At 30.6% G+C, this 17,757-nt stretch overlaps 2 protein-coding genes across 3 annotated transcripts in view; both read right to left on the bottom strand.

The window, feature by feature from the left end:
* Nucleotides 1–5,656, bottom strand: part of LOC113394024 (3-phosphoinositide-dependent protein kinase 1) — a 64,113-nt gene extending 58,457 nt beyond the window's left edge. Inside the window, exons 1-2 of the mRNA XM_026631205.2 lie at nt 5,434–5,656; nt 4,206–4,299 (exon numbers count right to left, since the gene is read on the bottom strand). The gene's annotated coding sequence lies outside the window, so the exon portion shown is untranslated. The remainder of the gene's footprint in view (nt 1–4,205; nt 4,300–5,433) is intronic.
* Nucleotides 5,657–6,584: 928 nt separating this feature from the next.
* LOC113394021 (uncharacterized) lies at nt 6,585–17,322 on the bottom strand. Of its 2 annotated transcripts, none has more exons than XM_026631197.2 (8): nt 17,186–17,322; nt 16,995–17,099; nt 11,467–12,907; nt 11,150–11,378; nt 10,723–10,881; nt 10,292–10,645; nt 10,010–10,165; nt 6,585–9,861 (listed from the first exon to the last, which is right to left on the bottom strand). In XM_026631197.2, the coding sequence occupies exons 2-8, from the start codon at nt 17,027–17,029 to the stop codon at nt 9,731–9,733; spliced, it is 2,505 nt and encodes an 834-aa protein (XP_026486982.2). In that variant the 5' UTR covers nt 17,030–17,099; nt 17,186–17,322; the 3' UTR covers nt 6,585–9,730. The 2 variants fall into 2 exon arrangements, with proteins under 2 accessions (XP_026486982.2, XP_026486983.2); XM_026631198.2 differs by having other exon boundaries at nt 10,304–10,645.
* Between the last annotated feature and the right edge of the window lie 435 nt (nt 17,323–17,757).

Below are 17,757 nucleotides of genomic sequence, written 5' to 3'. Positions count from 1 at the left end.
CTAGATTAGTTAGCGAAGCATAACATAATACTCGAACGTCGAAACCTTACAATATTGTTCTAAAATGATAACTCAGTTAAAGAAGTCGGACACGGTTTCAGTTAACATACATAATATAGCAAGCCTACAAGTTACGTATTTAAAGGCCGTACAGCAATGAAGCAACGTTTCTCCGCCGTCAAAACACATTGCGTAACGCACTCACATTCTCCGATCCATATCGTTTTAATATTACTGCATTCCTTTTTAATTCATGTAATTTTCATAGTACATATACCACTAGTAGTACCAAGTATTATTTTAAACAACAATACCTTAAAATAATATTTCAAGCAGTCAAAACATGTTGCGCAATGTACTTACTACATGCATTCTAACGTGACCGACGCCGACGACGGCGGTGCCACTTACAACATTTAACTTTCAATCTCTATTAAAATGTTTAATAAACACTTAATACTTGACTTACTTTACGACTATTAAAAGAAACTACATAAAAAACAAGCCCCACAGTGGTGGGATTTGGTGTAACATCTGATATATCACTTAAGTAATAAGCAACATTAACATTTTATCCTCTCAGAAAATTAGTTTATACCATCTGACAGCCAAGCCAACACTAGGACGTTGGTCCGCACGCGCTCGTTGGTCAAGTTAAATAGTTCGCGCTTCCCCGGCTTCCTGATCCACATTTCCGTCCCTGTTCACGAAATCACTCCCACATATATATATGCAGTAAATCCATAGAAAAGATTTTACATATCAAAATATAAACTAAAGATTTTACGTTGACAAAAAATATATAGGTATGCGTATACCACCGCAATTAACATTGAACAAATAATATTATACAGTCGACAAACATTTTAATCAATTGAGAAGCGATAAAACAAAGAACAGCGGAATATTTTACGCTTCAAATAATTAATTTAAGGGTACATTATCTTACAGAACATGTTATAATTAACAATGTCTTATGTCCTGTACAAAAATACTATTATTTGTTTATGAAGTGGTTACAAGCTTATCCTTTATCTTTACATTGATATTGTGTACGTAACCATTTCCAGAAAACTATTTTGGTTTACATACAGATGATCTATTTATAATATTGTAGATAGTATCCTGTCTGACTAAATATGGAGGAGAGGTTTCGTATTGTAGAGACGCTGTAATTATTTCTTGAAATAATTATTTTAATTACTTGATTATCAATTTCACTTCGATCAAAAATCTATTGCACATTGATACAAGTAAAATTCACCATATACCATTCACAAAAAAAGATGGTTGAGAGTAATTAAAAAGCCACGTTCAAAACTATTACTATTCTCTTACATATAAATATATTTTTAAACGTCCGCAGACGATTCCTCGTCTTATTGAAAGCCAAATATATATTGAGAAAAGACAATGAATATGTAAATTTCTTGAAATTTACTTCTTAATGAATCTTTAGGACCCAGATTAATAGAAAGAGGTAGAATACCAGCGGTATAAAAGCGCTTAACTAAGTGATGCATTATTTATAAAATTGCGTCTATTACCAAGCAGCTATCTATGTACCTACAGAATTAAAAATGCTGCCCACGAATATTTATTTGTTCTTTATAAAATAAAACTTAATTAAATAAGTACTTATTTGTAAATTAGGCCCCACTTGTTACTTTTAAATTAGTTAATTATTTTGCTTTAATTGAGCATTTATTATGATGTTGTCTAGCGCGTCCGGTTTCTCATACCGCACTCAGGACTGGAACGCGAATAGTTATTTTCCGTTTCCAAATTCAGCCTCATTTGCACTGCTTGAATGTGATATGTACGGCACTCTGTCTACCTTTTACTATTAGCTTGAGGGCACAAACTATAAATAGCACCAACGTGCCATTTCTGCAGGACTCAGATTGTAATGATATCGCGCATATATCCGCGAACCAAATATACATCAATTAAGTCTTATTTTATGTAAGTAAATATCGGAAATGTTTGCACATTCTTATAGTACAATCATAAAGATCTAACTAGGTTTATGCACTCTAAGTGTATTATTTTTATTTTTTTTGAAACTTAACGAACTTTGCGCGCAAAAACTTATTGAAATTCGATCACATGACACCGAAAGTGTAGCGCTCATGTTGCACCTCGTGAAATCAATGCAGTGCAATATTATTTGTAAGCGACTAATACGACCTTCATTATGATATTAACATTTATTTTATCTAAATACAAAAGACATAATCAGCAATCAATGATTATGAATACTTATACATTGCGAGGTACATTACATATAATTATAGTTCCCAATTGCCAGTACGTGTAACTATTTTCTATGAAGCTTAACATATTTTGACGGAAATGGCAGCAAATAAGATACGTAGATCTTTAAGAGTTTGTAGTTTCCGAACAAAAAGTTTGTGTGAACATATATCGAAGGAAAACAATTAAAGGAAAAAAACATGAGAAATATAATTTTTCCACCTTATGTACAGTATATAACAACCTAACCGCAGTCCAGCGACTTGATTAAATAACTAATAAACCTTCTCCTAGTTAAGTAAATCGGGTTGTTTGTTTAAAGCAATATGTTTACAAGTCCAGAAAAATTCTTATTATCGAAAAATCACAATGGATTAACAAAATTATTATAAAAGATATTTATGATCAATCATTAAATAGTAACCTGAGTCAGTTAAGTCAAAAAGAAGTGTAATGTTTTCAGAGCTCATGTATTTGAGTGTAATTTTTCCTCAATTACTTTTGTATGTCTGATATCATTAAAATCTTTACATTATTTTAAGTGATACAAACTACAAATTAATTCATTCAAAGCAATCCTGTTTTATTATCGTCATTTTGATTTATGGAATAGATGTCTTGGTCCTGCGCTATGAATGATATGTACATTGTCTCATTCAATCGACTTATCGATATCATTGACAACACAAAACAAGCCAAGCTGTACTGTGCTCTAATAATTATTATTCTTTTAAATTACAACAGATGACCACGTGGGAAGGAGGTAGACTACTTAGGCTTTCACGATCTTTGTCCACGAGTAAAACTTTCCGTTATATAATAGAAGTACTGGTGTTCTAATTGTCCCCGTCTATTCGACGCAATAAATTTCAATTTTGTTTTAATAAGGTAAATAATCAAACGTAAATATGTAAATTAAATAAACTTGTAAATCTCTCGAACAGATATTTGTTAATATTTAAAATAAAAAATATGCTTTTTGCCACATTTTGTCAGTAGCAAATAGATCACGACATATTTATAAAACAACTTTCACTTAATTGTATTTAAAATGATAATTAATATAATTTTACTGTAGCGATTTTGTTATTTGGTACTTATCGAGAAAAATATAAATGAGAAACAAACGGAGAAAGTAATCAGGAACGTGTAGTAGGTACAATAGTTTATTTATAATATTACCGACGAAAGAATTAGCCGTGTAAACAATAAAGAAGCATTATAAAAGAGGCAGTGAATGCAATTATAGCGACGTGGCATTCACGCTAGAGCGTTCACGTCGTATTTGTTTGTAAACATACAACAGTCGTACTTGTGAAGGTTATATGTATTTAAAAGTTTCACTTTACCTATAAAACCGGTCAAGTGCGAATTAACTTGTTGTCGAAATGTTTTAGCGGAGTATTATATCATATTATTAATAATAGTACCTATATATCTGATATCTTCGTATTTCGAATGGACAAATGAACCACCTCATGGTAATTGGCTACCGATACCCATGGACATGTAAAAAATAATAACGGGAAAGGTTCATGGCCAATGCGCGTCCAACCATGGAATATGATGTCCCTTTTGAATCGCTCACTCACCCTTCAAGCCGAAAGACAAAAATACTAAGCATTACTATTTCGTGTTAGACTATGTGATGAGTCGGAGGTGTGTACCCAGACGGTCTCGGACAAATCGCTACCACCAAGTATTTAAAATAAAAATATTAAAGTAATGTTTGTAAGCATAAATGTTTTGTAGTCCTATTCCTTTTTACTAAAATTAAAAAATCTCGTAAGTATTATGATCCTTATGTTATTGAGGTCGAATGTTCAATGTCAAAATTAAATTGAAATTAGCGTGAGGAGTGCTTCATAAAAAAAGTCAGAACAAGACCTTAATAATGAATGAGAGATCGCAGTTTAGAGAAAAATACTGAAGTGCAAAGTGCAACTCACCTTGTTTGCTGTCACGAAATGGTAACGTGCGGTATGACGTCTTCACCTAGTTACCTTCGCACTTGGTGGACATCTGCCTGTTTTCTTAGGAATCCTTAAAAAAAAATACAAAGTTGAGGGTTCTACTAAAAGTACAAAATAATTAGACTCAAAAAAAAGAAATACGAATTACATTTAATAAATACTTATTCAATAAATAAAAAAACTTTTATATTATATTTTTTCATCAAAAAATGATGAAAAGTTTTGTTATTATTATTAATGTATTTTACTCCAAAAGTTATTCCATAACTCATAACTGAAATGTCATGATGTTTTGTTTTTTAGGGTTCCACACCCAAATGGTAAAACGGGATCCTATTACTAAGACTCCGCTGTCCGTCTATCCGTCTGCCAGCAAGCTGTATCTCATGAACCGTGATGATTAGACACTTGAAATTTTTACAGATGGTGTATTTCTGTTGTCGCTATAACAAGTACTCAAAACAGAAAAAATAAATATGAATGTGGGTCTCCCATACAACAGACATGTGTGGTACGGAGTGCCCTTCGTGCGCTAGTTCTACTCGCACTTGGCGGTTTTTTTTATTTTATTTTTAGTAACACAGACGGAAATTTACCCGTTCTTCCGTTCTTTAGGTGATTACCACTTATCGGGTAGTACATAGACTACCCCATCAACACTTGAAGACGTAAAAATCAAGAAATATTAACAATAACATTGTCAATGCGCTGCCAAGCACTTGAACCGCCAATATTATAGCTGTCTCTAATTGCACTGACTCACACACCCTTCAAACCAGACCTTGGCAATACAAGGTGCTGCTGTTTGGCAGTAATGGATAAGTGTGTGGTGTCTCTCTCTAATTCGAGTATAGTGTTTTCGAAACGAGCGTAAATATCTAAGACAGACTACCAATTCGTTAATAAACAAAAAGATGCGTTGATAACGGCGCAATTTACATTTAATTGATTAAAAGATTAAAATAAAATTTACAAATTAATTTGAAATATTCTGAAGTTTACATGTTACAATTAAAATATCTATTTTGATAAATAAGCGACATTGACTTGACAAGATTAGATTCAAGGTCGTCTAGACCAATATATGTATTGTGAAAGTAGGGTTATATTATACAATGTTAACGATTATGTTTTTTAAATTTTATATTTTTGTATTTACAGTTAGGAGAATGTAAGGGCAAAAAAAAGATTATAGAAAACATACCATCATAGCTTTAACACATTGTGACCCCGTTGTTATGGTCGTTGCCAAATTCATTGCAAAATTTACGTTTAACTGACAATAAATCACAAACTCTCTTGACCACTAACACTTAATATTTTTAATGTAACAAAAAACCCACTTTACAATTATAGTATCGTAACTTTTTACAGTTATTGACAAAAAAACATGGTTAATTCATCTACCAGACAGATAGTGGTAGACATTAAACGTCAAATATTGCCTTCAACAACACCATCGCTTCTCGCCATCTATTGGTTATTACCGAAAGCATAACGAAGGGTACGACTTTGCAAGTCAGAATGCAATACGAAGTACGAACTCGCTATTATGACAGCTTGACAATGATATAAACTTTTTACTTGTGTAATTGGTCAAGAGATGGTGCTATAAGGCAACAAAAAAATATATATTTGCCTATTCTAAATATAAAATACCTAATTGTGCCGTAATGGTAATGGTTTAATTAAATTGCAATATAATAAAGATTTTGTAGTTTCTTTGATGATTTTTTTTTTATTTCCTCGGTAAAAAGAATATAAAGGCAGAATAATTGAAGAATTTATCTTCAATGGTAGTGGAGTTACATGTAGGTAACACGGAATAAATGAAGTAACTAGTTATCTTCCTACTGATGAAAAATATGGCAGTACATTACGTGGGAATCGGTTACATTATGAATCATTAAATAAAATAGTATTATATTTTAATTTATCACTAGCGAAGTGAATTTTGCATAGCACCTAGTGTTTGGTATTATTTGTAAATAATATTTAAGTAGTATTGTGTACCTACTGCAAAGATTTTAATTATTTGTTATATTGTTTCTGACTAGTATAAGACACATTATCCTCATCTTTATTATTTGATGTAAAGTCAGAAACTAGAAGTAAGCAGTTATAAAAAGGTTAGGTAAGGCGTTACTAATATACCATCGTTCGTATGACACATCCATGGCAATTAGTCTTTTATTACTCAGGCTAGTTTTTTTTTTTCATGTAAACATGAATCCGATACAAGCTATGCATCACCTATTACATTATAGTAAAACCAATGTTATACTATATTTGAAACTCAGTGTGAGCCACCAATAAAAATATGAATAAAATATAAATTTAATTAAAGTCAGTAAATTCATACATCAATTTATTAATCAGAATTTAATACTGTATTACATAGAAGAAATGCACTTCTTAGAAACATTCAGAAGACTTCCCTTTGGGACATTAAACAGAGTCTCTCTCCATTTATATACCTTATAAATTGAATAAATATGAACTATGTACTTTGTTATAGAATCAATATTTATGAAGATCTGCATTGCCACATACTTAAAAATCTATGTATATTTTTCACAAACCTACAATTTTAGAAAATAAATCCTTAAATAGTATATAGGTAAAGCGTGAAACTACAATTGTCTATGAGATAATCTTGTTGAATAAATAAAATTTTGCAAATTAACAACAAATAATAACATACATTTTATAACTTTAGTTCTCGTACTGTCGCTGCCACAATTTGTCAACAACATTTACCATCACAATTAAAAAATAGAAATCAACTTATAAATGAGTTAAATATCATTTCCAATAGGTGACCGCATAGAAAGGCTCTTTGACACATATCCAACATAGTGAATAAAAAAAATTTGGAGAAAACACACAGCACAAGAATTCTACCAATATAAATACAGACATCTTAATTCATTCAGTCAAAGTGAAACTTGTATAAAATATTCAATTAGAAATAATTATAATCAGTCTTGTTTAGAGAAAAAAGTTTATCAATACGTGTTGAAATTGTATACACGTTTTGATATAATCTTTATTATCACAATACAATATGTCAGATATGATGTCATTCCTTCTCTTGGACGTAACTAGTATATAAATCGCCTGCTACGCTACTTAGTGTTATTATCACAGTTGTTTAGTAGAGGTGGGTGCAGTACTTTGTACATAAAACAGGAGCTACCTGCAATCCGCGACCATACTCAATACAATACGATTGCCGACGAAGCGGACAATCATTTAGCCTAAGCCTTACCATACCGTCAATAAGCATTCACTTTGATAACATGATCTCTTGCATAACAAACTTATTTAATCAACGATATGGAAGGAAGGCAAGCATATAGGATAAACATCTTTAAGATGAATATATATGCACATTTACACATCCTTTATTGCAGTCTTTCTCTTATAATGTACACAAACAGTATTTGAATCTCGGATTGTAAATGCATTTTAAACACGAGACCCAATCGAGTTGTTCACCCCTTGAATAAATCTGACCCGTGTTATTACTTCGTATCTTTAAGATGCAGTTTATTAACGGGATTTCTAGATAATAACTATTACGTCCCTTTGAACTGGTACATTTCGTCACCTTGCGGTAAACTGAAAACTAAATTGAATAACAATAAAATATTCTTATACCTATCATATAATATTTTTGTGAGCGACTTGCAAGCTTGTTGTCACAAACATTCATGAAATTCCCTCAAATAGTCAAAAAATATATTTTTGTCTAGTGTTTACACTTTCCAAATAAAAGGAAGTGTTCTTATGTATTAACAATTGACCAACGCAACGACAGGTTATAGTAATGAAATATCACAGATTTTCCTTCTTTGGACAGTAATGGGCTTCTAAAACAACACAATACATAATACCTGTTTCATAATTATTAATATTTTGTACCAATTGACTTTCTTATCGTTAGCCCTTAGAACCCCTTTACGTACAAAGAAACTCCAGTAATTAAACTAGAATTATGTGAAATTTACATTATATAAAATAATCGAAAAACAATTAATAAGAAATGACTTATTTCGCTAAAAAGAAAGTAACCATTGCTCGGCTATTTATATAGATCAAAATTCTAATGCTCCTATGTTAAATGCACGTATTTACATACCTTCATAATTTTTTTTGTGAAAGATACAAATAATTAAATTTAACTGCATTTGAAACCTAAGCTATTTTAGTCTAACTGTTTTAGAGTAAGACCCCTAGGCATAATACTCAAGGTTTAATAATCATTAATAAAATATATACCTTTGAAATATTGACCTGAAATGTCACTGACATAATTATAAGAAAAATATTCACAATTTTATCTGGCAATACAGATTGTTTTAAAGTATATCAAAAGCTTTTTTTTAAATTTCTTATACTAAGTTGTCCCGCTCATTTTCACTGGGTAAGATCATCATTATTAACAATGAAAATAATTTATATAGAATATTACACTTTATATCTGCCCTTTGAATCCCACCCCCTTAAATTTTACTCATCTTCTATATGTTTCGTGCATTTCGTACATCATACAGACATCTTTAAAACGAAAGGCACCCGGGATTACACAAGAGGGTACCACACCAACTACTCTAAATACATACATATATTGATTAAAATCTAATGGTGGAAACAACAGTTACTCAAAATGTCCACCAATTTGGATCATTCGCTGTTGACCGTATTTACTCTTTTTTTTCTTTAATATTAAGGACATCTAACATTAAACTGATTTATTTCTCATTTTACTATTTAGTATTTTGTTAGAACATTTTCTTTAAACATTCAAAACACTTAGAAATGTTTAATCATTATTAAATAGTATATTATTATCTTTTAACTGCTATACATTTTGACATTTAAGAAATTTTAAACACTACAAATATTGTTTGCTTTACAGAACCGTGATTTTAAATCACAACAGTAAATGCTTCCAATAAATGCTAATTACACTGACTTACTGTAAGAATAGTGGTTATAGGAGAAATTAATACATTGTTGTATTATTTGTAAATACTGATATGGTCAACAGTTAATAAACCAGGTTTAACCTAACACACCTACTTAATTCGTAAATATTGATCTGAAAGAGAAATCACAAGCATTTAAGAATTATCAAAAATGTTGCACAGTTGCTCTACTCAAAAAAACTTTCATTTACTGTCAAAATAAAGAAAAGCGAAACTGTTCATATACCTTATTAATAATGTTTGCAAGCTTTCAATCAGATCTACAAAATATATTCTAATCATATATTATTAAAAAGTGATTATTACAAAAAACAAAACACATCGCCCATTTGGTTGGAGCACAAATACAATACAAATTGAAGCTAGGTACAATATTATTTTTTATACTATGATGAATATTAGGAGCAAAGACAGTGGGGAAAAGGGATACCATTATAAAGAAAAAAGACCCTTACAAAAACCTTAGTTTTTTCACATATAAGGGACTCTGTAATTGCTAAAATAATATTACTGTTGAACTGGAGCTGCATACAATAGTGGGCCAGGTGGTAGATGTGGGTATGGAACACCAGCTCCTACAGCTGCTTGGTAGCCGCATGGACCACCGCCTCCAACGCCACCACCGTAAAATTTGCCTCCTAATTTTAGAGATAAAAAATCATTACTATAACATATAACAATAAGAGAAAATAAAAATAAAAAAATTAAATTATCTGCCATACAAAATTGGTAAAACAATTTATTGATTCAATCAAACTTCTAAATGTTTTGGTATAAAATACTAACCGAGCATTTCCTGATGATGAGGATGCATTTGAGTGTAATGGGGTGGTGTAGCAAAATGAGGTGGTGGAGATCCATAAGAAGACCCTGATCCAGCTGACTTATTTCCAACTGAGTTAGTATTACGATGGTATTGTTGACCACCATTTCCACGTGTATCTATAAAGACACAACAATTATTTTAATATGCCAAATTTGTGCTGATAATTATAAAACATAATAACATAATGTAGAAATCATCATACTATGAAATATAATATTGATTTTCTATATTATGTTACTTACTGTTGAACGTACGTTGCCCATAACCATTTTGATTGTTGTATGCGTTTTGATATCCATTGTTGTATCCTCCTTGGTAGCTTCCCATTGATTCAAATACATTTGGGCTAGGAAAAGGTACAGTTTTTTGGTAACTGTTTTGTCTATAGCCTTGGTTGGTGTTTTGGTTCTGGTTAGAAAATCGTGGTGCTTGTTGTTGCTGTTGTTGTTGATGTTGTTGTAGATTACGATTTTGATAATTATTTTGATTTTCTTCGTTACTCATATTAGCCATCTTATTATTCCATTGATTGCTCTTTTGGCGAGGTGAACTAGCACCACTGTTGTTTTCTTTGCGTTGCTGCCAGCGATTACGACCTTAAAATTTAATTTTGTTAATATCTTAGAAGACAGGTACTTATAAAATAAAAAAATAAACGATTCATTAATCATACTTGAACTGTTGTTGTTATTCCTTGCCATATCACTAAGCTTAGCAGGAGGATTTTGTCCCGTTTCACGAAGCACTGCCACTAAAGCACGGGCCTGGCGAGCATCACCACTCGTAAAATAAGTGTATGCTGTACCAGACTGTTGGCATCGGCCTGTACGACCTACATAAAAAAAATCAAATTAAATTTATTTGTACATCTATACATAGTATTTGGATATATATCAAATATTTTATTTGTTAATTAATAGATGTTTGAAATTTTATACAATGATACCACAAGATAGTAGACTACAACAAGTGTTTCATTAATTACTTAACTATAAATTATAATATATATTAACACTGTTACTGTGATATGAATAGTGTAAAAAGTACATTATTTATTGAGTTCACAAGGAATAGTTTTCAACGTAAACTGATATACGAACCAATTCTGTGAATGTAATCTTCAGATGAATTTGGGTAATCAAAATTAACGACGAACTTTACATCTTCAACATCTAAACCACGAGCAGCAACATCAGTAGCAATCAAAATAGTTGTGGCTCCATTGCGAAACTCTGTTAAAACGGCGTCGCGCTCAGGTTGTGACTTATCGCCGTGAATAGCTAGAGCTTTGTGTCCATTGCGTCGCACTGCACGTGCTATGTCATCAACCTAAAATAATATTGTAATGTAACTATTGTATAAAAAAAAAAATGTTCAACAGATAGCATATTTATTCAAGTTTTAACACTTAGCTTACTTTTTTCTTTGTCTCAACAAATACAATGACTTTGTTGTCCTTTTCCGAAGCAATTTCTTTCAGCAAATTTGAAAGTTTTAATTCTTTCTCGTGTTCCTCACAGACCTCTATGATTTGCTTTATATTGTTATTTGCAGAGAGATTTAACGAACCAATATTAACTTTGATGTAATCAGTTAAGAAATCTTCAGCCAGAGCTTGAATTTCCTTTGGCCAAGTAGCGGACCACATCAAAACTTGACGGTCCGGGCGGATCTGTTCAATTATTTTGCGGATTTGAGGTTCGAATCCCATATCCAACATTCTGTCTGCTTCATCCAAAACCAAATAAGTGCACCGACGTAAGTTGGTAGTTCCTCGCTCTAAGAAATCAATTAATCGCCCTGGTGTTGCAATAACAATTTCTACGCCTCTTTCTAAGTCTCTAGCTTGAGGTCCTTTCGGTGAACCACCAAATAGACACGTATTCCTTATACAACCACGGGCACTGTAAGCTTGTGCTACAGATTGAATTTGCTGTGCCAATTCTCTTGTTGGAGCCAGAATAAGAGCAATAGGGCCATCACCCCGTTGGATTCTTGGTTGATGAACTATATGAACTGCTGCAGGAAGCATGTAAGCTAAGGTTTTCCCTGATCCAGTAGATGCAATTCCTACCATATCGCGACCAGATAAAGCAATGGGCCATCCTTGTGCTTGGATACCTGTAGGTTCTTCCCAACCTTGCTCTTTAATAGTACTCATTACATGATCAGGAAAATTACCTTCATCGAACACATGATTAGGACGAGGAACATTATTTCCACTTACAGTGATTTCTTTAGCTGCACGGAACATTTGTACTTCTTCCTCCGAACGTCCTTCAACGTTGGCATGTGGTTTGTAGAAATTTTTTTGAATTGTATCAAGGCTTGCCATGTCCCATTCTGGTTTTGTTAGACTATCACCAGGATGTTTAGCTTTCCTGCTTTGTAATTTACGATCATTGAAATCTGATGACGGTGACGAGGAATTATTATAAATTTTTTTGGGAACATATTGTTGACAATTATTGAGACCATTTTGATTATTAAAGTTTTTGGGCCCCAAGTTTTTAGGGAAATTTTGTTGTTTAGGGCCACCAAAATCATTTTTTCCATTGTAAAATTGCATGTTGCCTCCGGCATTTTTTTCTCCATCATAATCATTTTTTTTTTGGGTTTGGTTGTAGTTATTTCTTGGCCTGTATTCTTTTGGTCCGCCAAAATCGGCAGGATTTCCATTTTCATTTTTGAAATTGTTATAATCGTTTCTTATGCCATTAAAATCATTTCTAGGCCTGAAGTTTTTGTTGCCCATTCCATTTCTTGGTGTAAAATTTTTTGGCCCACCAAAATCATGCAGGCCATTGAAGAATGGAATTTTACCGAATTGTTCATTCCGGTCTAGTCGAGGTCTAAAGCTGTTAAATAAAATAAAAGTTAAATCATAGAATTTGATTAAGAGTGAAATTAAAATTATTTTTCTAAAATTTTAGGATTACAAAGCAATGCTTAAAGCTTTACAATTTTTGATATAATCTATATTTAGATGGTACATACCCAAAGTGCACATTGCAGATTTTCATTTACAAATACTTAATTAATTTTATAAAGCAACCCAATTATTACTGAAAATTGCGGATTATTGTTTCCCATTAAATTATTAACACCTATACTATTTGATAATAATATTATAAAGTGCTCCTTTTTTTAAACGTCAAAAGAATTTCTCCATAAACAAAATTTTAAAATTTGGAAACGTAAAAAACTTCGTGTTTCAGTTTAAATTGAGGCATGTTGCTAACTTATACTTAAACTATGACTTTGTCTTAAAGATTATTATATGTTATTGATTATTTTGCGTATTAAAATTATGAACGATACATTTTTTTAATAGTATTTCATCTAATTACATATAAGAATATTAGCTTTTCTACTATCTTTCTGTGGAAGCTTTTGTAGGTAAAACACTTATTTAACTTGCAGCAGACACAACACGAATAACACTATTAATATAATACATATTACAAAATAATTAGTGTGTTCTCATTGACTTATATACATACAAGACGCGCAGTTTGGTGCTGAGATTTGGTGCACTACGTTAGGGACCAGAACTCATTTGGTCAAATGTGAGCGGTCGAGGAGCTGACAACTGCTAAAAGCAGCAGTTTATTGGTATTCTTGATAAATTCATACATTTTGTATTTTGTGGGGTTCATAAGTAGACATTTTTATTTACATGCGCACTACTTACAGTAAGTAAATTAATTCATATTTTCTTGTAAACAAATTATATCACGCAAATTACATACATGACAGACATCTTGTTATGACTTGTAGCTTTACTAGATTTATGTAATGCAACCGATATGGCGACATAGATTAACAAACATACTTAAAACAGTTATACCAATAGCGTAAAAGATAAAAAATAAATGTATTTTAAACAAATACCGTAAAAAATAGTTTCCCATGGAAAAAAGTTGTCAAGAAGTATTAAATTGATTTCTGTTTTTTCCTAGGTTCTAACCTAATCTTTTACGTTGAATATATGTTGGTTTAATTATTGTCTAATCTACTTAATACTATTACAATTATAACCATTAATAAATCCCTATTCCGTCACTGTGACAATTTTTATTTTGAACAGCTTGTCTAGTAATATATACATATAAGTCAATGTGTGTTCTACTTTTCTTTACCTCGGCGTGTGAACTTCAATTACTATTGTACAGAAGAAAGGAGTCTAAAATAATTAAATTTAGAAAAGCAATCCGACTTAAGAATGTTTTAGATCTTTAAGTTTAGTTTTGATGTTCTAACTGTCCTCATACTCAGTGTATGTGGAAATAATAATTGTAACCATCCATCCATCCATCGGAAATAATCACCATAATAATTATAATTCATAACATTGGAAATTTTAGTGTAGATAGAATTAACCTTAATCGATAGTGCGAGTACAGAGTAAGCAAAGCGTCATTATTTGTGACTTTTTGATATTGGGTTTACACTACATGGGTAGTCCACCATCACACCGATATAAAGTACGTCACGATTGTTAGACTAATAAGGCTCACGAGTTTACGGGACTCGGATTGCAACGAAGTTACTTATGACGCTTTTTGTCTAAAATTTCAATGATGTTGTTGGAGTTTATACCTAAAACTCGATTTCTTTAAAAAGTTTGTAACGAAAACTTTATGGGTAGTAAAATGCGCATTTACAAAAAAAGATGTATTCATAAACAAATAAAATTACATGTCATATTAATTAATATACATACCTGACATTAGAAGGCAGCTGTTTGTTTTTAAATGTAAACAATTTAAAAGTATATACATGTATTCATTATTGAGATGTGTTTGTTTATTTATTAGGTCAGAACAAGAGTATTGGCGATATTTCTTATTGCCGATATTCATTAGTGTAATCATATTTTGTACAAAGCAATGATAACACCATGTCCTTATTGTTTTCACTTCTCATGCATAAGAATGAAATAATGCCAATTTTTTTTAAGTAGTTAAAATAATAAGCTTCTTTTATAGCATGAGAAATTTATTACTTACAAAGGATTATGAAACATAAAAGTTACGAAAAAAAAAAAAACGATAATTTGACTAAGCAATTAGTATATTCATTGTGCAAATGATAGCAGATAAGTTTTCGATTATAATTTTAAAGTAAATAAACAAATATATTGAATGAGTAAGTTCAATACTTAAACTAATATACATAAATCAACAAGTATAAATGTACTTACCAGTTTATAAACCATACTGCCATTGTATAATAGCAACAGGTTAGGAAATTTAATCTAATATCTTGTTTTTTATTGGTGTTTGGTGATTTATGGACGAAAGTTTTAAAGAACAACCAACAATTTTAAAACAGTCAGTAAAACATGTTAGATGTATTTGTTTCATCTGTACTTGCAAATATGTTAACATATTACAAACTTATCAATTATTCATTTGTATTTGATGGTTTTTCTATATCTTACTGAAGCTTATTTATTAAATACATTTCCATTGACAAGAAATATAACAAGTAAGACTGGCATTAGCAAAATGGTTTAAAATATGAAGTTTATGTGGATTTATCTGCATGATTTGTACCCGCATAACACAACCTTCAAACTAAAAGAACTGTAGTACTCAAACAAATGTATTTTATAGTATTCAGCTTAATGTGCACAGGGTTGTACCAGTTTTCAATAATATAAAACGAAAGTATATACTACAATGCAGTAATAAGAATATAACTAATAAAATAAATAAAATAATATACACTGCTTGACAGGGTTTAAACACTGAATTGCATATATTTACTAAAAAATATATATTATCATATAATTTAAAGATGTTATTTTATTAAAATATATAAAACAATAGAATTCAAGAATCATCTGTTAAATAAAATAAATATCCATTACCATTAATTAGTGTCTGATTGTTATATAAAATTGTTATTGATATCTTTGAAAAATAGTGTTTATATGACAAGAAGTAGTCATGTTTTTAACATGATTTTTTTTATTAAATAATAATGTTATGTAGAACTACTGAAAGTACAAATCCTACAGACAAGTCAATGAAAATAAAATTACTAATCAGCAAGTAGTATTTAAGTTAGAAATATTTTTTAAAAGAAATGTAAATCCAACAACACATCCAACAATTATATAAATTAATTGAGAAAGATATTAATATAAAAAAAAATTGTAATAATAACTTATTAATAAGAAATAAAGTGTTCTTTTGGTTAAACATTAACACAATATATATAAAAAAGTAGTTTACCCAAGCAATCGGCCTAAAATACATATAATATTTAATTCAAAGGTTTGTTAAATTTATAATTGGTAGATTAAAACACTTCCATATGGGTATGAGGGAAAGTCAACCCATATAAAACACGACTTATTTTTATGTTGGTATACAAATTCATTAAATTTAGACAATTTATCGACGCCCTTCAGTGCAAGGAGAGCAAAAAAAAAAGAGGCGTTGAATAAAATAATATATCTTATTAGTTCAATGGATACATTAATAACAAGTTTTAGAGGTCATAATTAATATGTTGTATTCGTTTAAATCTATATTACGACTTATTTAATTAAGTATTTGAAAAGAAACAAAATCGCATTCTTAAAAAGAAATATATAAAAATTATCCTAGCAACCAGCAAATATTACGAAATATCGGGAGTTGGACTAAAAGATTTAATAATCAGTTTAACAAAAATAAAAGACATCCAAAATTTAGGATAATTATCTACCATGACACAACATTTCTTTGTTCTTGTTATGCTCAAACCCTGTATTGATTTTTCTCGAAAGGATTCGCAGTATAGGTGCGTCCATTATCAGCTGTGCAAAATGCATTGCACAAAATGGCCGCCGAGTATGTGATTGTGAGCTCATGCGGTAAATAGTAATGGATATCTATATTATAACAATTCTGCGGGATCGGAGGACGTATGAATATATAATAAACTTACATAGGATGTTGATTGTGAAAGCTGTTGTACTGCATATTGCCGTATTATTGTCGCTCTTTGTAGGTGGTACGGTACCTACGTGGTCGTAAACGCTTGAGTTGATATCTGGAATACATTTTTGCACAAATTTGAATCTAGTTACAATAAGTAGAAATTTTAAACTTGATAACTATAAACCAAATAGAACTCACCTCTCTATTGAGAGTATTAAAAAAAATTGTTAATTTTCATTCACCAGTAGCGACCTAACAGACCCGGCGAACGAACAACTCGATAATGAAAATATAATGGCCGACGGAAGAGGAAATTCTAATACCGTAGTGCAGTGTAGCCTAAAGAAAAAAAGGCCTTCGAATTAAATACTGAATTTAACAGAAATACATAATAATAAATAATATGCATGTTAAAATTAATTTTATTTTAGTTACACGTAGGTTTTCATATAGTTTTTAATGATTAAATAAGAAAAATAAAAATAACAAACAAAAAATTTATAAAAGAGTATATAACTTAAGAATTTATATAAGGTCAAATCACGCAATATATAATTTAATTTTAAAACGCATGAATACATAAAAAAATCTTTCTTGTTGATTATAATGATTTATTTACACTTTTAGTAAAAAAATATAATTAATTATTATAAAAAAATATTAACAGACATTTATTAATTTTATTTTATACATTAGTTATACTAATGTACATGTAATGTATGCGGCATAGGTGGTAAATGTACTTCATCTATATGTATCTCGGCTTGTCA

Source organism: Vanessa tameamea, chromosome 16 (genome assembly GCF_037043105.1).
Source record: "Vanessa tameamea isolate UH-Manoa-2023 chromosome 16, ilVanTame1 primary haplotype, whole genome shotgun sequence".
Taxonomy (NCBI): domain Eukaryota; kingdom Metazoa; phylum Arthropoda; class Insecta; order Lepidoptera; family Nymphalidae; genus Vanessa; species Vanessa tameamea.
The sequence above is the reverse complement of the archived record's forward strand: the minus strand, read 5'-3'. Positions and strand labels throughout refer to the sequence as shown.